The 22,390-nt window shown below is 35.6% G+C and overlaps 2 protein-coding genes across 2 annotated transcripts; both read left to right on the top strand.

Moving 5' to 3' along the window:
• The first annotated feature begins 8,514 nt into the window (after positions 1–8,514).
• On the top strand, positions 8,515–12,894 carry LOC135839573 (fibroblast growth factor receptor homolog 1-like). The gene is made up of 6 exons (XM_065355660.1): positions 8,515–9,224; positions 9,295–9,578; positions 9,690–9,883; positions 9,994–10,134; positions 10,231–10,339; positions 11,691–12,894. Exons 1-6 carry the CDS (start codon positions 9,215–9,217, stop codon positions 11,748–11,750), a joined length of 798 nt encoding a protein of 265 aa, XP_065211732.1. The 5' UTR covers positions 8,515–9,214; the 3' UTR covers positions 11,751–12,894.
• Positions 12,895–15,911: 3,017 nt separating this feature from the next.
• LOC135841116 (plexin-A1-like) lies at positions 15,912–20,053 on the top strand. The gene has a single exon (XM_065357928.1). It carries the CDS (start codon positions 16,080–16,082, stop codon positions 18,906–18,908), a length of 2,829 nt encoding a protein of 942 aa, XP_065214000.1. The 5' UTR covers positions 15,912–16,079; the 3' UTR covers positions 18,909–20,053.
• The last annotated feature ends 2,337 nt before the right edge of the window (positions 20,054–22,390 follow it).

The raw sequence follows: 22,390 nt of genomic DNA, 5'->3' as shown, positions 1-22,390 counted from the left end.
GCGGCCATTTTGATTGACGGGTCAGCCGAAATCGCAGATTTTGCGTTTCAACATAGGACTTGCACGAAATTTTTCAAACCTTACAAAGGTAGATCGAAAGATCATGCAAAAATTTATATCACCTATCAAAATTTCAAGTGCTAAAGCGCGTTTTTCGATTTTTGGTGAATTTTTGAAAATCCAATTTAGACCAAAAATGAGGGAAAAAATCAAAATTTTACTAAATTGACCAAGAAAGCTGAAATTTGAGATATACCTCATTTTCGACATGCCAAATCGATTGGAAACGGTTTCAACCCGTTTTGAGCAGATCTGGAGCCTCCAGCAGATTTTTGAAACTCGAAATTCCCACAAAATTTCATCGAAATGGAGATGGAAACCCGAAATTCATTCTGCATACTAATTTCAATACGCTACGAAGTCAACTACAGGTAGACTTTAAGTCGTTTTGGAGACTCCAGCAACTTTTTGAAAATTACTGGAGCCTCCAGTAGATTTTTGAAAATTGAAATTTCCCCAAAATTTCATCAAACGGAGATAGAAAGTCAAAATTTGCTCTGCACTCCAATTTTAACACCCCCCGAAGACGACTTCAGGTGGGTTCAGCTAATTTGAGAGCCTCCAGCAATTTTTTGAAAATTACTGGAGTCTCCACAAGATTTTTGAAACTTTAAATTTTCACAAAATTTCATCAAATGGAGGTGGAAAGCTGAAATTTACTCTACACTCCAATTTTAACACCCCCCAAAGACGACTTCAGGTGGGTTCAAGTCATTTTAGAGCCTCCAGCGACTTCTTTGAAAATTACTGGAGCCTCCAGTAGATTTTTGAAACTTGAAATTTCCCCAAAACTTCATCAAACTGAGATGGAGAGTCGAAATTCATTCTGCAAACTAATTTCAATACGCTACGAAGTTGACTGCTGGTGGATTTTAAGTCGTTTTAGAGCCTCCAGCGACTTTTTGATAGGTTGTATGGCGTTTTTTTTTTTTGGAAAACTGACATTTCCTAAAAGTAGCTGGAAGCTTCAAAACCATTTGAAACCCCCATGTAATCTGCAAAGTAAATTTCAGCTTGCCAACTTCATTTGATTTAAATTAATGTTGCGGGAATTTCAAGTTTCAAAAATCTGCTGGAGGCTTCAGGAATTTTCAAAAAGTCGCTGGAGGCTTCAAAACGACTTGAAATTCACCTGTAGTACTTCGTAACGTATTGAATTTAGTTTTTAAAATAAATTTCAGCTTTACAACTCCAATTTGATGGCATATTTTGTGGGAATTTCGAGTTTCAAAAATCTGCTGGAGGCTCCAGATCTGCTCAAAACGGGTTGAAACCGTTTCCAATCGATTTGGCATGTCGAAAATAGGGTAAATCCCAAATTTCAGCTTTCTTGGTCAATTTAGTAAAATTTTGATTTTTTTCCTGATTTTTGATCTGTATTGGATTTTCAAAAATTCTCCAAAAACCGAAAAACGCGCTTTAGCACTTGAAATTTTGATAGGTGATATAAATTTTTGCATGATCTTTCGGATCTACCTTTGTAAGGTTTGAAAAATTTCGTGCAAGTCCTATGTTGAAACGCAAAATCTGCGATTTCGGCCGACCTGCCAATCAAAATGGCCGCCATTTTGTAAGTAAGGCTAAATTTTTTTTTGGGCAAGTTTGCTTTAAAATGTTCCTTAGGATGTCCCCTTTAAGAAAAAAGTTGTACCGGAAGATCGGCGGGGGGGGGGGGTACAATTACTCCTATTGTCATATGCCGAACTATTTTTGTTGCGAATTTTAAGCGGAGTAATTTTGTTCATCATCATTTTCCTCGCAAAAGCCATATTTGAATCATTTTTGGTGAAGTCTCACACCCCTTCTCAGTACAGTACTAAGCTTAGGTACTACATTTTTTTTTTGACGAGTCCTCACTGTTGAAATTGTTTTAATGTAAGTACCTAAAACGTAAAAAAAAATGATTTAAAACGATTTTACTCAATACAAGGTACTTACTTAATTATTATTAAGCTCCTCAAACTATTCGCTTTTTTCATGGGAAAACTCGCACAAGTGACAAATCATGATAGGTATTATGTACTTACTCAATTTAATATGGAGAATTTATGGACGTGTTGCGTTACATTTTTGATTCTACATAGTTATCTATGAGTCAATTCTGTACACGATATTCGCAACATCACTTATCAGTAATTATTTGATACTAAAATGATAGGTACTTAATAATAAATTTTATTTCGCAAAAAAAATTAAATTATGAAAAAATCAGCCAGAAGTAGATATCGTGATGGGGTAAATGACTTAATGACAACGGTTGAAGTTGAGATAATGAAAACACTTGAAACCAGATGAATGGAATAACCTATGTTTTATTTCTAAGAAGAAAAGTGATTCGTTAAAACTGGGGTTTTCAAAAATTTTGAGGTTCATTGCTAACTTGTGTATGTACTTGTGCGGTCGCATGTTACGCATATTTACGAAAAAAGTTTGTTTTCCAAGTGATTGAAGCCATGTGGCGGATTGAAATGATTTTCTCATTCTATGACAGATTTTTCAGTTAAACAATAGGTAAGTTTTTTTTCCCTTTTTACATATTATGACATGTGCAAGAGATTGATAATATTTATGTTCCTACATATTATTTGAATACGTTTGAGCAAGAATCTGATTCACTCTATGAATACCTATGGTGGTTAACTGGTTACCTATTGGGATCGCAAAGGGTCCATCAAATTTTATAAGCTGACCACATTCAACTTGAAAGCAACCTAAATACGTATTTTCTGCACCTAATTAATGACATAACGATGCTTTTTGGTTAGAAACCATTTTCAAACTTTTTGAGGGTGGGGAGGAAAGGGAAGAGAAAAAAGGAGGAGGTATTCTTTTATGAAAACCAAAGAACATTTTCAAATTTTCCAATACCTATAGGTAATCCAAAAACAGTATAACATGATGAAAAAAAATCGAATTTTTAGTTATAGGAAACCCATTGCCGTGGGGTTCTCAATTTTTTGTTTGAGCAGCTGAAATTTCTTGATTTAGTGAAAAAATAAGTTCTAAAAATGGATGCTGCAATTGAAAAGCTGCAATATTGCTAAGTAGTATTGACTGCAATGAATTGGCAAACCTATCACCCTCTCGTGCATATTTATTATGTACTATACCTATTAAGCGCAGGACTGAGCCAGCTTCACTAACAACTGCTCTTATTTTTTAATTTAATTTCAGATAAAACGCAGTCCCCTTCATTTACCATTTCATTTCCGGACCTCATAATGTATCACAGCCAATTCCTGGAATTCTAATGGCAGTAAATTCGGGTAACATTTCAACGTGACATAATAAAAATAGGTAGGTACGTTCGAAACGAAGCGATAAAATTACCATGCTACCTTTGGCAGCGTTAATTTTACACATGGTTCTGGGAAATGTTGAATCACTGGACAGCAATACAATTATACAAAATTTTACTGGCCAGAATGATTCAAAATTCAATACTTCAGCGATAGATAAGGCTGATCCAATTATAAACAAGCTCGAACCGCCTCTACAAGCATTTTGGTATGAGAACACTACCATTTTAATTCAAGGGATAAAATGTTCATCTTCATCAACATTGAGCAACATGTGTAACATCACTGTAGCTGGTGTACCTTGTATTCCTATGGTGAAATCACACTTTTACAAACCACCAACAGTAATTCAGTGCCAGATGAACCAAACAATGGAATATCCAGAATTTGATGATATAGTAGGATCTGTTGTGGTTCACATGGAAAACTTATCTGCTACTTCTTCACAGAATTTCACATTAGTTGTGCCAAAAATTATATCCACATTACCAAAAAAAGGGCCTCTTTCAGGAGGAACTGACCTCACTCTCGAGGGAAATTTCATTGATGATGGTTCTGTTGAAGTTAATATTGATAAAATTGCTTGTGAAGTATTCTTCAGGAATTCCAGTCTAATGAAGTGTCGTACACCTGCATTACACAAATCAATGAACTGTTATATGAGCAAGGACTGTAATGTGAGTGTAACATTTAAAAAGTATCCTAGCGCAAATTTTGGAAACGGAAAATTCAAATTCAACTATTCAGAGGACCCGAACATTTATAGATTTGACACTCAACCACCTAAAAGTATACCAGCAGGAGGTATCCGACTAGATATACTCGGAAAAAACTTTGATTCAATTCAAAAACCACTGTTTTACATTTACAATGAGGCCATGACGAAACGATATGAGTCAGAATGCCAAGTTTGGAGTTCGGGTGCTGGAATGATGTGTTGGACACCTGCTATTTTAGATATAGATAGCTCACCCGTTAACAAAAGTAATCCAATCAGGTTGAATTATGGATTTGTAATGGATAATGTTGCTCATGTACAAAATATCTCCATGAACACTTCGCACAAAAGCTTTACAAGGCTCATGTTGTACCCGAATCCAACGTTTGAATCATCTAATGAAGAAATCAAGACTTCTTCTATAGGCAATGATGAAATTCTCATTATTGAAGGGGAAAATGTGAATTTGGTTTGTAGAGAATCTGAAATTATTGTAAAAGTTGGTAATCGGAGTTGTGAAATAAACTTTTTAACAGCACAAGGACTCTAGGGAAATCAAATACCTTGGAGTGATAATTGATCAAAAACTCACCTTTATACCACACTTCACTAACATACACAAGAAATCTCAACTGTCACTCAACATTATAAATAGATTGTTTGGACGCACCTATGGCTATGGTTATGAAGCAAGGAAAATCATGGCGCAGGGGCTGATCAACTCACTCTGGTATTATGGGTCAGCAATCACGCTGCCAGCCCTGAAGTACACATGCGTTCTAGAAAAAATCCGTAAAACTCAGAGAGCAACAAACCTGAAGATTATCTCAGCTTATCGGACAGTGTCTGATACTGCAGCCTCTGTTATTGCTGGGATGCTCCCACTTGACCTGGCAATAGCAAAAATGGCCCTTAGAAGAGCTGCTGACATAGGGTATCGCACTCAAGCTCCAAACCTAGACACAGGACCCATTACCTTACTGCACAAAGATTCCAATAGGACCAAGAATGCCTACATAATGCAAAACAGATCATTCTCAAGGCGTCAGCTGGATAATGAACTCACCTCAATGGCATACCAGATGTGGCAGAGCCGCTGGGATCTGGCTACAACTGGAAGAGTCACTTATGAATGGATTCCTGATATAGCTGAGAGAATGGAAGGTAGCTGCGCACATCTCAAACCAAGCTTCTTCCTAACCCAGGCCCTCACAGGCCATGGTTTCTTCGCCGATTACTTGAAGAGATTCAAGATAATAAGGAGTAACCTCTGTGTATGCGGTAATCTACAAAGTCCACAACACCTCATCACTGAATGTACAAATACCCAAATTGCTGAGATCAGGGAACGGTACCCAGTAGAAATGCTTGATGTCACTCCCACCAACTTACAAAATCTGAATCAACTCATCAAAGAACTCTTTCACATCCAGGACTCCATTAAAGTTATAGCTGACAAATCTACCACAGATACTGAGGGAACGTCAGATGTGGATGATCCATCACCTTTAACCACACTATATAGTCTCCAAGAACTACCTCCTACTACCAGTATCACCAGCACACCAATACCAATGCACCCGCAGTCACCATCACCAGTCTCTATACTCCAAACACAACTAACACAAGTACCAGAAACCACCAACAAAAACAACGGAGTAACAAGCTTACCTACCTACTCACCATCAGCACTGAAGCTTGTGCCTAGAACAGTGCTGATAGCTAGCGAGCTACTCAAGAGGAACCAAGAGGTCTGCAGCAGCCCAGTCACACAACATTCAACTGAATCCTGTATTAGTTCGGAGGCCTCACAAGGAGGTGACCAGCATCATTCACCAGGGTTCGAAAACGAATGGCTAGCTGCAAGGAGAAACTTCACAGCAATTAACCTACCCAAATTCAGTCCAATGGTGCAACCTATCAACCCAATCCTGCAGCAAACAGACCACATACTTGGCCCACTTTCTTCACCAACCTCATCCCCTAGGAAGAGAATCATGGTATCCAACTCCCTTTTCCAACATACTACAGCAATGCCACACCCTGAGCACAATGTACTGTATTCTCCTGCCAACACAACTACAACAACATCAACAACTACTGCCCAACATGGCCCTGTCATCCGAAACTGTAAAAGCCCCCCTGCACACAACATTAGCACAACACTGGGAACAGGGAGATATAATATTCCTGTTGTACACTCCAGTCCAGTTGAGGGGCACAGCACATCAATACCAGTGTACAATGGTTGGAACAGCCCAGGCTTTCAACCCTGCAACTTCTCACCGTTAACCCTCACACCAACAGCTCACCAACATAGAATGGACTACACAAGTAGCTTTGAGGTCCAGTGCTCTCCAAATCTGATCCAGGTACCTATCAGCAAGGTGCATCCACCAATCAACTTGAACAAAACATCGCTGAAAGCTAAGCAGGTAGCAGACGCCTTTGAGAGTCACAAAAACAGAATACAGTTCATGCATGGAGGGGTGACTCCAGGCTCTGTAGCTGAGGAAACACCAAAACAAGATCATTCAACTTTCTCCATTGGTGGGAAGCTGGGCATCAAAAAACCTCCATCAAACTACACACCAATGGGACCATATGTAAACCGACACATCTTGGAGGATGTAAACCGACGAATAATATTCCTAAGGACCACCTTCCCCCCAACTCCCAGAAAGAGTAGCACTGAGCTCTCCACTTCTGTGGCATACCAGCACTGGGAAGAGGCCTCAAAGGAGGCTGAACCCAGGAGGATAATCTCAACAGCCCAGAGACAGTTGCTCACTCAAGGAGGCCTGGATCATCCATACTCCCTGATATTCAGTGACCATGTCTACATACCTGCTATGCAATACCTGGTGCTTCGTGGAATCCAAGAGCGCTTCTACGCCCCAGTCAGTGCTGCTAGTGTGGGGGATCTTCTCCCATACGAACAATATCTTGACATGCACGAACCAACACCTCGTGATGTCGAGACCAGACTCATCACCTCTGCTGCAGAAGCAATGAGGAGAAGAAGCTTGGGAAATATGGCTTTAACAGCAGTTGAGTCCAACGGCCTACTCACGCTGGAGGAAGCCAATGAAGACATATTTCTTCAGGGACCCTCCTTTGCACTGGCACACTGTGTCAGCCAAGACCTCAGAATGTCCGCTGGGATAGCGAGGGACTTTGTCCGCCACTTTGGAGGCAGAGAGATGCTACTGACCCAACCACACAATGTGGGGGAAGTGGCAACTCTAAAGCGGAAAGTCGAAGGAACAGTGAGCCAGGGACATTATATAATATTCTGTGTCGTCACAAAAATCCATTACTACGACAAACCAACATATAAGGACTTCTCCCTTGGCATCCAAAATCTTGCCAGGGAATGTACCAGAAGAAAAATAAAAAAACTCGCTATCCCACGGATTGGATGTGGGCTGGACCAGCTTGACTGGGGCCAGGTACGGCCAATCATCGTAAGAGAGTTCAGGGAGATACCTATCAATATCAAGGTATGTAACTGGACCTCCCCTAACACCCGCTCTAAAACGAATTGATAGCACTTGTAAATAGATTATATAACAATGTAATAAAGTAAATATTCTCCCCAAATATATCTTATTTAATTTAATTTTATCTATATAGTACAATGTATGTATATTATTGTAGCACTACCCTAAGCTGAAGGATGGAAGAAACCTATGGTATGTGTCCATTCTCAGCATTCAAAACTACTCCAACGTTATCCACTATGTAAGGTAGGACCGAGTGTTCCCACTTTCACACATCAGAAATAATATCCTTTTGGACAATCCTACTCTAGGAGATCTCTTTCTGAGGTAGTTAAGGGTACAGTGGTGCCCGGAGACCTCCTAGGCCTACCCCAAAATGGGAGACGGGTCGGGGGTCGCTCCAAATCCGCGGAAGGGGGGAATGGGCTACATCCTAGGGTGACCACTCCCTCAACCCCGAAGTGGTGGGAGCGATTCTGGGATACTGCCTAGGAGCTCCGGGCCTTTGGCCTGGTGCTGGGGGGGTGGGTCAGCAGTCCCAACCAAAACTGGGGCCCCCACTCACTGCGGCTCCAGGACCACTGGGTGGCCGAACCGTCCCCTTCCCCTCCTAGTTTTAAGCAAAATTGAAACACTCCTAATCTTGGCTTAGTTTAAGTTGTACATAGTCTTTATAGCTAAATTTTAGTATTAAGTTTGTAATTTAGTATTAGAATATACATCACCCTCCCATTAAACTTAAGATTGTACTGGTATTATCTCTGCGGAAGGGGCGGGGCTTAGGCCCCGCCCCCTCACCGCAGGGATAAGTAATTATAAGATGTAAATATTATTCAAAATAAACCCTTTTTTTAAAAAAAAAAAAAAAAAAAAAAATGGCTTAAGCAAATCAGATGAAATTGGTGATGACCCTCTAAACGTCACTGTACATATTGGACCGAAGTTTGAAGTGATTGTTGGGAAGTACAATGATAAAATGTTCACGGACGTCGACGATTGTTGAGAAGTACAATATAACATCCTCTCAGGAACCAATGATTGTTGAGAAGTACAATGATAAATCCTCATGGAATTTGATGCCTTATATTATATATGGTGGTGGTATAATAGTATTGATTACAATACCAATCTTGATCATAATCGCATTCACATGTAGAAAGTTTTCTAAAAAATATGCGAAAAATTCACAAGCGTTGGTTGAAGCACAACAACGTATAAACAAAATGTGCATGGAATCTATATCTTTGAGGCAACATATTAAGCAGGTCATTATTGAACACCAGATAGAATTGGATGAAGATATGTCAAATACGTTGGTAAGCAATTTCAAAACTATAATTAAAGTCCTCAATTACTAGAGGTTAATAGGTAGGTACCTACTCTACACATACTGTTGTGTTTTTTCATTTTAGAAATTACCCAATATTTCAATTGTTCCTGCTGAAGATTCAAGAATTGTAGATGGAACATCATCAAAGACCGAATATTTTGTGCCATATGATGAAAAATGGGAGTTTCCAAGAGAGAATTTATCTTTTGGACATGGTTTAGGAGAAGGAGAATTTGGAAAAGTGGTTCTAGCAGAGGCATTAGGAATCTTGCAGAGAACCATTGTTACCACTGTTGCTGTGAAGATGTTGAAAGGTATAGGTAAAAAAATGTACCCAACTTGTGAGTTTTGATTTTTTATAAAAGTAATATACTTTACTTATAGATGATCACTCTGATGAAGACATGATTGATTTAGTAACTGAAATGGAAATAATGAAACTGATTGGTGCACATGTCAATGTTCTAACAATGTTGGGGTGTTGCACCAAGAATGGGGAATTACTTATCATAACTGAATTTGCTCCACATGGAAATTTACATGACTTTCTTCGTAATCATCTCCCCTTTATTAAGAGTGAGCTCAAATTGAGCAATTTAACTAAGAAAACTTTGTTGGTGTTTGCTCAACAAATAGCAAATGGAATGGAATATTTGGCCTCCAAAAAAGTATGTTCCCAATTTGGCTAATTCTACATCTGTTTCATTCTAAGTCAACTTTTTACGTGCATGATGGGAGTGTATACTGTATTCCTACCAGAAAACAATATTTTTTTTTAGTGTGTGCACCGTGATCTTGCTGCACGAAATGTTCTAGTATCCAAGGATTACATAATGAAAGTGGCGGACTTTGGTCTTGCAAGGGATATTCGAGATAAAGACTACTATCGGAAAGAAACAAAAGGCAGATTACCAGTGAAATGGATGGCTCCTGAAGCACTTGGTCATGGCTATTACTCAACTCAATCTGATGTGTCAGTTGAACATGCAAAATATACCTATCAATTAAAATAAAACTTGGAATTTTTCCTACTAAAGGTGATTTTTTTGAATGGTTTTGAAAATGGCATTTTTAAATTTACAGATGGTCATACGGTATACTGCTTTGGGAAATTCTAACTTTGGGAGCAACACCATATCCTTTATTTTCAGGTTTAGGAAAATTATTACCGGCTTTAGAATCAGGGTACAGAATGGAAAAACCCCCTAACTGCTCAGATGAGTTGTATGTACCTCTTTTTTGTACTCCTGATTGTCTAATTCTGGTATGTACCTACTTGGTTTTTTTTAAATCAACTTTTTTTTTTGTTTATAATGGCAGGTATAGTCTAATACACAAATGTTGGAGTTACATGCCAGAAGATCGTCCTTCATTCACAATAATTGCTAATGCTTTGGAGGATATATTATCCATGAATGCCAATGATGAGGTACATACTTAATCATATTATGTTACTGAACTTGAAAGCAACGTAGGACTTGAAGGGAAGTAGTGAACAATTTTATTATACGTAGTTTGATTTTAAATTGAAAGTGAAAAATTGAGAAAGAAGAGGTACCTAGATGCCTTTGACTCTATATGAGAAATCTTGCGTGAAAATATTTTTAAAAATAAAAGTTGCGTGCACAACGTGCCAGAAACACATAATCATGAAAGCGAGAGTCTGAGACATCCTCCACTGGGCTCTTCCCCTTCCTCTTTTCCCTTTTTGTCTTATTCACTTTTTTCTCTATTTAACAGTACCTACATATTTTTCTCCTATATTTTTAGCCTTTAGGGCGCAAGTAGACTGATAAAACTTGAAACCTAGGAATTCATATGTGGAGTTTTAAAGGGAACATAAGTAGGTACTTATCTATGTACGAGTAGATAGGTAAAGGTATGTATAAAAAATTCAAAATCAGTCATTTAATTTTTCAATATTCCAAATTGAACTTTCACATAGAAAGCGCAATTTCGCATAATAGGTACATAGGTACCTAAATGGAGTCAAAATGAAATCTACTGTTACAATTATGTTGAAAAATTGAGAATTTCCAGCAAAAACTTTTTTTTTAAATACCTACCTATTCTTCTTGAGAGACATTTTCAAAATGAGATTTTGGCACTCCGTACAAGACATATGCACAAGGATCCTTGATTTCGAACAACAATTTTCAGAAAATTTAATGTAGGTAATAGGTACATTGGTTGTCCAATTTTGAGGCGTCAAAATTGAATATTTATTTATTTTTTTCATTCGATTTGTTGTTTTTTTTATCGAACAACTCTGAGCTCCGCTACTACCTCCATACCTAATACAAAAAAATCAGAAGTAGCGTTCGTCGCTTATTTTTTTTTTACATAGGTAGGTAATTCTCGTCAGCCTTAAATTTTTGAAATACGTAATTTTGCTTTTTAAATCCAATTTTCAAAATGAGGGACTTGGAGGTTACCAAAGACTCTTTCAAAATCTAATTAGATACATACGGATCAATTCGAACTTATTGTACTTTTGAAGTTTTGTAGCCTGAAAGAGAAACGTGGTGGAATTTTTAAAAAAAATAATTTTTGAAAGTAGGTATTCCTGTCTTCTCCCTTTGTTGATGAGACGAACTGTCTCGCAATGTGCTCGAATAATATTTGATACGAATTTGAAATCAATGGGTTCTACATATACTAGTACCACTCCACTATTTACTTTTTCATGCTTACATATGTATCTACTTTCTCATTTTTTGTTACTTACTCGTCTACTTATATTGATTTGAGATGTACATATTTTTATTCATCTTTTGTAGGTACTCCAGCAATGTAATGTTTATTGGCCGCAGAGACATGATGAGATTATAATTAGCTAGATAGCTACATATCCTGAAACCCTGTAAATGGATGGTGGATCACGAAAAAACTCAAGAAAAACTAATCTTAAAAGATTTTGACCGAATTCAGCGGAGATCATCATTTTGAGTTGAGAAAAAATTAGGGCTTCGAAGACTCCCATTTTATCAAATGTTTTGCAATAATTATGCTACGTAGAATACAAAAAGATATCATGTCTGAAATTGAAAAACACATATTTTGGAATGCAGTGGTGCCAACTTTTTGGTCATTATTGTCAATTTCAAACAATCAAGGAAAATAGTAGCTATAGGCCTAAACTTGACAGCTAAGTTTCGGTTTTTAAAATTAAAATTGACAATACTCTTCTGAAAATGGGCAATCTGCTTTTCAAAATATTTCCTCAGTTTCGAAAATGATATCTTTCGATGACTGTTCAACTCAAAATGAAGGTCCCCACTGAATTTAGCCAAAATTCTTCGGCGTTCTTTTTTGAGATCGACCCTGAAGTATGGATAGATACCTATCCCGTGGTAGTACAAATACGAGTATAAAATGTATCAAAATTGTGTATTGAATTAGGCACCTGTAGGCTGTAATTTGTAGGTACTTATATTTCTCCACAAATTCATAAATCATTTTGAAAAATCAGTAGAATTCAAAAATGTAGTTTTTCTGCAATTCTTTTTGGATTTTAGAAAATTCAAAACATCTTTTTTGAAAAACAACCATCCGATCCCTGGGCTGCGGCTCGCACCCTTGCTTGGCGGGGGCCATACCTGCAGGTAAAATGGGGTTGTCGTTTTTCTTTTTTATTATTTTTTTCTTTTCTTCTTTTTTCGACTTATTTTTCCATTTACATAGTATGTATTTATGATTAATTGTACCTAATTCATTTTTACTTGTATTGATTTTTTCTTCGTTTTATGTATTTCATTTCATTACCTTTATTTTAGAGGGAGAAATTGATCTCATTTCTAGATTCTAAGGTGTAAGGATAATTTTTCATTTTCCTTTTCAAGGACTTTCGTTTTTCAATGTTGATTTTCAAATTTTTTTGGTATACCTACATATTTCGTTTCCGTTTTCATTTTATTGGTTTTATTTCTACAACGAATTACTTCATTTTTTTATTTGTTTTTCATTTTTGTTATTCATTCTCTTCATTGCATTTCATTTAGTATTTTTTCTAATTATTTTTGACTTTTTAAAAATTTTTCGTTCATTTCAACAATTTTTGTCATTTTTTAATTCTTTTGTCTTTTATTGTTTTGTTGATTTTTTTCTATTAATGATCTTTTATGTATTCATTTTGAATAAATTTGTATTCTTTGTTTTATTTCACTTTATTACATTTTGGAAGGAGGGGGGATATTTCAGTTTTTATATATTTTCTCACTATCTATTATTTTAATTTGACTTTAGGGCAGTATTTCGAGAGGAATGATAAAGACGACATTTCAACTTGAAAAAAAGAAAACGCAAGCACGAGCGAGCGAAGGCAACAGCTTTTGAGAATTTTGTATTTCGAGAGGGCGGGCATAAGAATTCTATCGAATCCCATGAAAACGATATACCCTACTCATTATTAGTTATTTTTCTAAAAATTCCCATTTCAACTCCCATCCCCCCCCCCCTAAGACACATTCTTCTAATTTTTTACTACGGTGCACCAGAGCAAAAATTTCTAAAAAAAGTATGTGATATTTTGGGGGCCAAAAATACATCCAAAAAACATGTTTCCATAATTGTGTGTACCTCGCAATGTTGATTGTTAATTAAATAGGCATTAAAAAAATGAAAAAATGCTATTTCGAGGGGTAAATATGAGAGGAGGGGGTTGAAAATGTTTGTGGGGATGCCTACTAAGGATACACATAACATACCTACTGAAAAATTCTCAAAATTGGTTAAAATGGAGCTAAGAAAAATGTTATTGAAATTTCAGAAAAAGCAGGTTCTCCAAAAAGGAGAGGTGGTGGAGATCTGAAATTTTTCACGCGAAAGTTTCTCGATCTTGTTGCAAATTTTATGCAGAGCAATTTTGTTCATGGCCATTTTCTCCGCAGGAGTCATATTCAACTCTTTTTTGATCAAGTCTCACACCCCTCCTAGGCGACAATGGTCGACACCTAAGGAGGGCAACACTTTCTATTATACTCTGTTCTGAGCTCATTTTTTTATATTTTTTTTTTTTTCAAGTCCTCACTAGTCCCCGTTGAATTTTTTTCAAATGTAAAACGTAAAAAAAATATCTGAAATGACTTTGTTCAATATCTCTAATTATTATTAAGCTCCTCAACCATTCCCTTTTTTCATGGGAAAACTCGCACGAGCGACAAAATCATATTATGATAGGTAGGTATTATGTAGTACTTAGGTACCTACTCAATTTAATATGGAGAAATTATGGACGTGTTGCGTTACATTTGATTCTACATAATTATCTATGAGTCAATTCAGCACACGATATTCGCAACATCACTTATCTGTTATTATTCGATATTGAAATGATAGGTACCTATTAATAAATTTTATTTCGAAAAAAAATTGAAATTATAAATCAGCTACATAGAAGTAGGTATCGCGATGAGGTAAATGAGATAATGACAACGGTTGAAGTTGAGATAATGAAAACACTTGAAACCAGATGAATGGAATAACCTATATTTCTTTTCAAAGAAAAAAAGTGATTAGTTAAAACTGGGGTTTTCAAAAATTTCGAGCTTCATTGCTAACTTGTGTATGTACTTGTGCGGTTGCTGTTACGCATATTTACGAAAAATGTTTGTTTTCCAAGTGATTGAAGCCTTGAGGCGGATTTGAAATGATTTTCTTATTCTACGACAGATTTTTCAGTTAAACAGTAAGTTATTTTTCCTTTATATGTACCTACATATTATGACATGAGCAAGATATTGATAATATTTTATGTACCTACATATTATTTGAATACGCTTGGGCAAGAATCTGATTCACTCTATGAATGCCTATGGTGGTTACCTACTTTGAGTGCCTATAGTTAAGTATTGGATCGCAAAGTGTTCATCTAATTTTAGAAACCGACCACTTTCAACTTGAAGTAACCTACATATTTTCTGAACCTAATCAATGACATAACGATGCTTTTTGGTTAGAAACCATTTTCAAAATTTTTGAGGGTGGGAGGAAATGGAAGAGAAAGAAGGAGGAGGTATTCTTTCATGAAAACCAAAGAACATTTCCAAATTTTCCAATACCTATAGGTACTCCAAAAAGAGCATACCTAACTTGATGAAAAATCGAATTTTCAGTTATTTTAGGAAACCCATTGCCGTGAGTTTTTCAATTCTCCGTTTGAGCAGCTGAAATTTTTTGAGGGATGCTCCATAACATCCCTTGATTTAATGAAAAAATGAGTTGTAAGAACGGATGCTGTAATTAATAAGCTGCAATATTGCTAAGTAGCATTGACTGCAATAAATCGGCAAAACCTACCACCCTCTCGTGCATATTTATTAAGTAGGCACTATACCTATTAAGCGCAGGACTGAGCCAGCTTCACACACAACTGTCCTTATTTTTCAATTTAATTTCAGATAAAACACGATGACGCTCATTTACCACTTCATTTCCGAACCTCGTAGATTACAGACAATTCCAGGAATTGTAATAGCAGTCAACTCTGGTAACATTTCAACGTGACATAATAAAAATAGGTACGTTCGAAACGAAGCGATAAAATTACCATGCTACCTTTGGCAGCGTTAATGTTACATATACTGCTGGGAAATGTTGAATCACGGGACAGCAATACAGTTATACAAAATTTTACTGTCGAAAATGATTCAAAATTCAATACTTCAGCGATAGATAATTCGTATCCAATTATAAACAAGCTCACGCCACTGTCTCTACAAGCATTTTTGTATGAGAACACTACCATTTTAATTCAAGGGATGAATTTATGTTCATCAACAATGGACAATATATTGTGTAACATCACTGTAGCAGGTCTACCTTGTGTTCCTTTGGTGGAATCAGATTATCACAGACCACCAAACGTAATTCACTGTCGGATAAATCAAACAATTGAACACCCAGAAGTTGATTATAAAGTAGGACCTGTTGTGGTTCACATGAGAACCCTTTCTGCCGTTTCTCCACAAAATTTCACATTAGTTGTACCAAAAATGAAATCCATATTACCAAAAAAAGGGCCTCTTTCAGGAGGAACTGAACTCACCCTCAAGGGAAATTTCATAGTTGATAATGATTCTGTTGAAGTGAAAATTGATAAAATTGCTTGTGAAGTATTCTTCAGGAATTCCAGTACAATAAAGTGTCACACACCTGCATTAAACAAATCAATGAAATGTAACACGAGTAAGAACTGCAATGTGAAAGTAAAATTTGAAAAGTATCCCAGGAGAAATTTTACCAATGGAAAATTCAAATTCAATTATACGGAGGATCCTGTTATTTATAAATTTGAATTGGGCAGCGGTAATGAAAATCAACCTAAAAGTATACCAGCAGGAGGTATCAGATTAGTTCTAAAAGGAAAAAACTTGAATTCAATTCAAAAACCACTGTTTTACATTTACAATGAGGACATGTCAAAACGATACGAGTCAGAATGCGAAGTTTGGGATTCGGATGCTTCAATGATGAATTGTGTTACACCTGATATTTTAGATATAGATAGCTCATCCATAAACCAAATAAGTAATCCGATCAGTTTGAATTATGGATTTGTAATGGATAATGTTGCCAATGTACAAAATATCTCCATGAACCCTTCCAACAACAAATTCAAAAAGCTCATGTTGTATCCTAATCCAACATTTGAATCATCTAATGAAGAAATCAAGACTTCTTCTTTAGGTAATGCTGAAATTCTCATTATTGAGGGGGAAAATGTGAATTTGGTGTGTAGAGAAACTGAAATTATTGTAAAAGTTGGTAATCGCAATTGTGAAATAAAATTTTTAGCAGCACAGGGACTCACTTGTCATCTGTCAACACAAAGTGGCTTGAGCAAATCAGATGAAATTGGTGATGAGCCTCAAAATATCACTGTGCATATTGGACCAAAGTTTCAAGTAATTGTTGGGAAGTACAGAGCAAAATCTTCACCGAAGCGAATGATTGTTGATCAGTACAATGTAAAATCCTCACCGGAGCCGATGCCTTATATTTTATACAGTAGTGCTACAATAGTATTGATTGTAATAATCTTTATCATAATCGCATTCACATGTAAAAAGTTTTCTAAAAAATCACGAGACTTGAAAAAAGTGTACAAACGTCTAAATGAATTGGAGTTAGGAGTAGCCAAAGAGTGTAAAGCAGCGTTTACTGATTTACAAACCGAAATAACCGATCTCACAACAAATTTCAAATTAGAAAGAAAATTACCATTTGTTGACTATCATACCTACGTGATGAATATCATTTTCTCAGGTATCAAAGACCATAGCTTTATATTTACCGAAACATCTGAAATATTAGACAAAGAACAAGGGTTAAAATTGTTCAACCAATTACTTCTCAATAAAACTTTTCTACTGCTGTTTGTTCAAACGCTTGAAAAGCACGCAGATTTTTCCATGAATGAACGAACTGAGGTTGCCTCTATGATAATGATAACTTTACAAAATGACATGCAATACTGCACCAATATCCTCAAAACATTGATTAGTCAGCTGATTGAAAAATATGTCAGAGGTAATAATGATCCCAAGCTTTTGTTTCGACAAGGTGTCGGTATTGCTGAAAAAATGCTTTCCATTTGGTTCAGTTTCCTACTTCACGAATTTCTCAAAGCGAATGCCGGAGAGCCATTGTATAGATTATTTTGTGCCATAAAACAACATGTGAATAAAGGTCCCATTGATGCTGTAACATCCAATGCCAGACACTCCCTCAGTGAAGATAAAATAATTCGACAAGATTTCGGCGATTTCAAAACGATGACCATTCATGTAAGTGTTTCCCTAAAAACCGCCTTATCGACTGGTTTGAAATCAATAGTTGTAGAAGAACCGGTCAAGGTGTTGGATTGTGACACAATATCTCAAGTAAAAGAAAAAGCCATAGATGTGATTTATGCCGACATCCCTTATAGTCAACGCCCAGATTCATCATCAACAGAAATAGAATGGATAGATGATAAAATGTTCGCAACACCCTTATCTGATTATGATTCTACTTCAAAAATAGAACACGAATGGAGACGACTGAATACTTTGCATCATTATGGAATTCCTGATTTCAGCAAATTCAACTTGATTTCAGCTAAAATCAGAAGTATCAGTAATGCATCCACACTGCGGGTTAATAAAGTCGAGACACCAGGTATGACGAGAGCAATGAAATCAATAAAAAAGAAAATCGTCAACTCTTTAACAGCACCCACACGACCTTATGAAACAAATCACAAGACTTGGCATCTGGTTAAACCTGAAGATCACTGTGAAATCAACTGTAACAGCAGTAAAAATGATACTCGTGGTGATAAATTGGTTTCTGAAGTCTACCTAACCAGATTATTAGCGACTAAAAGCATTTTGCAGAAATTTGTCGATGATTTATTTGAGACTATATTCGATGCGAAGCTTGAAGAAAAGGGGCCACCATTGGCCATCAAATATTTATTTGATTTCTTGGACAATCAAGCATCGCTTCATGGTGTAACTGATCCTAATGTCATACATGCTTGGAAAAATAACTGCTTACCTTTAAGATACTGGGTAAATTTGATAAAAAATCCTGATTTCATATTTGACATACATAAATCAAATGTGGTCGATTCGTGTCTTAGTGTGATTGCTCAAGCATTCATGGATTCTTGTTCAACTTCAGATAATCTTTTGAGCAAAAATTCGCCAGCTTCCAAGTTACTTTATGCAAAGGATATTCCCATAAATAGGAAACGAGTGAAAAAATATTACTCGGATATCAAAAGTTTACCAGTTGTACACGAAAATGACATGAATGCCATGTTGAATGAAAAATCACATCTACATGAATGTGAATTCAATACGAACTCTTCTTTGTATGCATTGTACAACTATGCCGTCACGTATAATAGCCATTTGATGATTTCTCTTAATGAAGATGAATTTGCACAGAAACACAAGCTTATGCAACAGCTGATAAAAGTTCACAGCTTGATGGCACCTGATCTGAACTAGTCGATTTCTTTTTTTTTCGCGATGCTTATTTAATGCGTAGGTAGGTAGGTACCTATTTTTATTTTGCCCCATTTCTAGTGACAAAACTATTTAGGTTTTTTTGAGAGGGGGAGGAGTTCAAGTTCGATTGAAAATTTGTCGATCAATACATAGGGAGAAAATATCAATTTTGACGATTGATATCGTAAGTATTCATAACACTGATCACTGTTAAAAATTTTCATTTTCTGTTTTGGATTTTTGGGGACCCATGTGTGATTTTTCTAATTTCAAAACAAGAAACGAATTGGACCGAGTGAAGCAAGGGCGAACGTTTTTGAAAATTTGATTTTGAGAAGCCTAAAAGCGTTTTTTTTTTCAGGAAGTTGATTTTGAAAAAAAAGAGGCCAGGCCTGAGCGAAGCGAGGGCGAAAACTTTTGAAAAATTTGTATTATTATAGAATTAAAGAAAATGTTTTTTTATGCAAGGAGTTCATTTCTTGGGTTTTATAATTTTAGAATTCAAAAGATTTTTTAAGATGTTAATTTTGAAAAATAAAAGAAAACAGGTCCATGTGAGTGCGAACGCTCTTGAAAATTTGCATTTCGAGAGGCACAAAAAACGATAATTTTTATGCGAGAAACTCATTGAAAAAAAATAAAATGAAAAAGTTAAATGACATTTCTTAAGATTTCAATTTTTAAAAAGAAAAAAAAACAAGCCCGAGCGAAGCGAGGACAAAACTTTTTGAAAATTCGTGTTTTGAGAAATAATTTAAAAAAAAACTGGTTTTCTTTCATCACGAGCCCTTCTTTTACCGGGCCCTCCAGAAAGCGTGGGTCTGGAGCAATCTTTCCCCTTTGTCCCGGGCTTTCTAATTGTCGTGATTGGGACCTATTTTCAACCCCCCTCCCCACCCTGGCTGCATAGAATCGAAGAATTCTTCATCCCACTCGAAAAGCCAGTTTCCTAGTAGGTCTACCTTAATTCTAAAGTAGGTATGTTTTGATGCCTCTAACAGTTTTTTTTCTTATTCTCCAAATTCGAAACTACCCAATATGTCATTCTGATGTTTTATCATTGTGTTTGTTTTAGTTTTATTTTCTTTATTATACTATTATTTCCTGTACTTATTTGTTTGTTGTTTACTCACTGATTAGAATGATTTCATGTCACCAAGTGTTTGTCACTATTTTTCTGTTCATTTTAATTGTTTACTCATTTTCATACATTTTTTGCACATGTAGGTATAGGTATATTTTTTATCATTTTATATTTTGTTGTCCTGTAGTAATAATAATTCGGTCCTCACTATATGAAAAATAACTCATAGGATTTGCATCTGGTCACTTTTTGGCTACATAAGTATTTTACGTATTTTATTTCCAACGAGATGAAGATGGGATAGATGTAAACGTATTAAAAACTTACAATGAAGTAAAAACACTCAAAAACGCTATGAACTTGTACATATAACATTACCTTCCAATCTAAATGTAATAAAATTCCAATAAAATTTAACGAATTTTTAGTAACAATTGCAAAATCATTGTTCATTGAAACTTCTTTGAAACACAAAATGAAAGTCTCAACAATACCTAATGTTAATTAGCTACCTATCAAAAATTGCAGAAAATTCAATAAGATTCACTTGAAATGCATGAAAAGATGTTGAAATGACGTAAAACATTCAAAAAAGTAATAAAATTAGGGAAAATCACCAAATGTGGGTATGTTAACATAAAACTTTCGTGAAATTTGACAAAATGCAGCCAAAACATTGTACCTTACATAAAACATCGTTAGGTAGGTAATTGCATTTTATGTTAAAAGCACGTTAAAATGATACATAAACACAAAAAAAACATAGAAATCAATAAAAATTAACATAGTTCAAAATGTAGGAAAAATTGCATAACTCTCTAAATTTGAAACAGTCAATTTCACTGCTTAGCAGTCACGACATTTTCCTTTTTAAAGCAGTAGTTTTTTTACTGCAAAACAGTGAAAAATTACTGAATTGGTCAGTAAAAAATCATTTTGACTGACCAATTCAGTAATTTTTCACTGTTTTGCAGTAAAAAAAAACTAGTGCTTTAAAAAGGCAAAATGTCGTGACTGCTAAGCAGTGAAATCATCATCATCATCATCATCATCATCATCATCATCATCATCATCATCATCATCATCATCATCATCATCATCATCATCATCATCATCATCATCATCATCATCATTCATATATTCATATCATATATATATATTATTACCTATATTAAAAGAATTTGTTAAATCTGGTGACAGTCCGCCAGCCTCTCCTACTGAACCGATTTTGCTAAAATTTTTTTTAAAATGTCCCTTATCACATGTAGATGTGTTATGAAGCATTTAGAATCCAAAATTATATAGTTTAAGCCCAAAAAATTAAAAATGCATTATTTTGAACAATTTTATCTTCGATCTTTGGCCGAATATTTTAATTTGCTAGGCATTTTCTGTATTCAACATAGGGTCGATGAAGTTGATTTTAGCATTCATATTCACTTTAACCTCGAAAAATGAACCATCCAAAGAGAGTTTCGAAATGAACCCTCAATTTGGGGAGAGGGTGCAAAACGTGTAATTTCGAAAAATTCAATGTGGGTATCGAAATAGAGGTTTTTAGGGTCGCTAAAGTCGATTTTAGCATTCATATATCCACCTTCACCTCGATATAAGCCCAAAAAGGGGGCGATGCGAAACATAGGATATCAATGTATTGGTTTTTTGGTATTTTTATAGGTGAAAAAGCTTTGTTTTTTCAATGTGAGGAGTCGATTTTTTTGGTTTATGGTTTAAAATTTTAGAATTCGAATTATTTTAATGTCAAAAAAGAAAAGCTAATACATTTTTTGATAAAATTTACCGGTTTTTTCAAAATGTGACAAATGGAGGGGGGGAATACGCTCCCTCACTTTCGTTCCTGTGGGTTTGCAGAGACACTTCTGATTTAGGACATTTTGTAGTTTGGTATTGGGAATTGAATGATGATACCTTGATGCTCAGATTTTTGTCTCCGGCTAAAATGTTGAACATAACCACCTGAGCTCTGAGAGAAAATCTGAGGAGGAGTGTACAATTCTTTACAAAAATTTGCCAACAAAATATATGACTGAGAACTTTTACAATTTTAAGAGAAAGGCGAAACTGACTGTTTTTACAATTTTTGGCAAACAGCAGGATTTTGACAATTTTAGCAAAAAGAACGTTGTGAGAATTACCTATTGGCAAGAAAAGATACTTTGGAAATTGCTGGAAAAATACTTACCCAAGCTTGGCTTTTAGTTAATTTTGAAGAAAAAAAATTTTAAAGTTAAAATTAGATAGTTTTAGTAAAAATGAACAATTTTTTAAAATTAGAAATTAAGTAGACCTTTTCGTAATTATACTCCAAAAAGTGAGATTTTTCACTTTGAAACTTATGGCAATTTTACGTTGAAAATCGAGACTTTTCAACTGCAAA

The sequence above is a fragment of the Planococcus citri genome, chromosome 3 (genome assembly GCF_950023065.1).
Source record: "Planococcus citri chromosome 3, ihPlaCitr1.1, whole genome shotgun sequence".
Taxonomy (NCBI): Eukaryota; Metazoa; Arthropoda; class Insecta; order Hemiptera; family Pseudococcidae; genus Planococcus; species Planococcus citri.
This window is presented reverse-complemented; position numbering and strand designations above follow the sequence as displayed.

Excerpts from the sequence above, each read along its gene's own strand:
- LOC135839573 (XM_065355660.1), top strand. Across the intron at positions 9,884-9,993 it reads TACTCAACTCAATCTGATGT|ATGGTCATACGGTATACTGC; the intron begins GTCAGTTGAACA and ends TTAAATTTACAG. Across the intron at positions 10,135-10,230 it reads CCTAACTGCTCAGATGAGTT|GTATAGTCTAATACACAAAT; the intron begins GTATGTACCTCT and ends TTATAATGGCAG.
- LOC135841116 (XM_065357928.1), top strand. The coding sequence starts at position 16,080 with ATGAAATGTAACACGAGTAAGAACTGCAATGTGAAAGTAAAATTTGAA.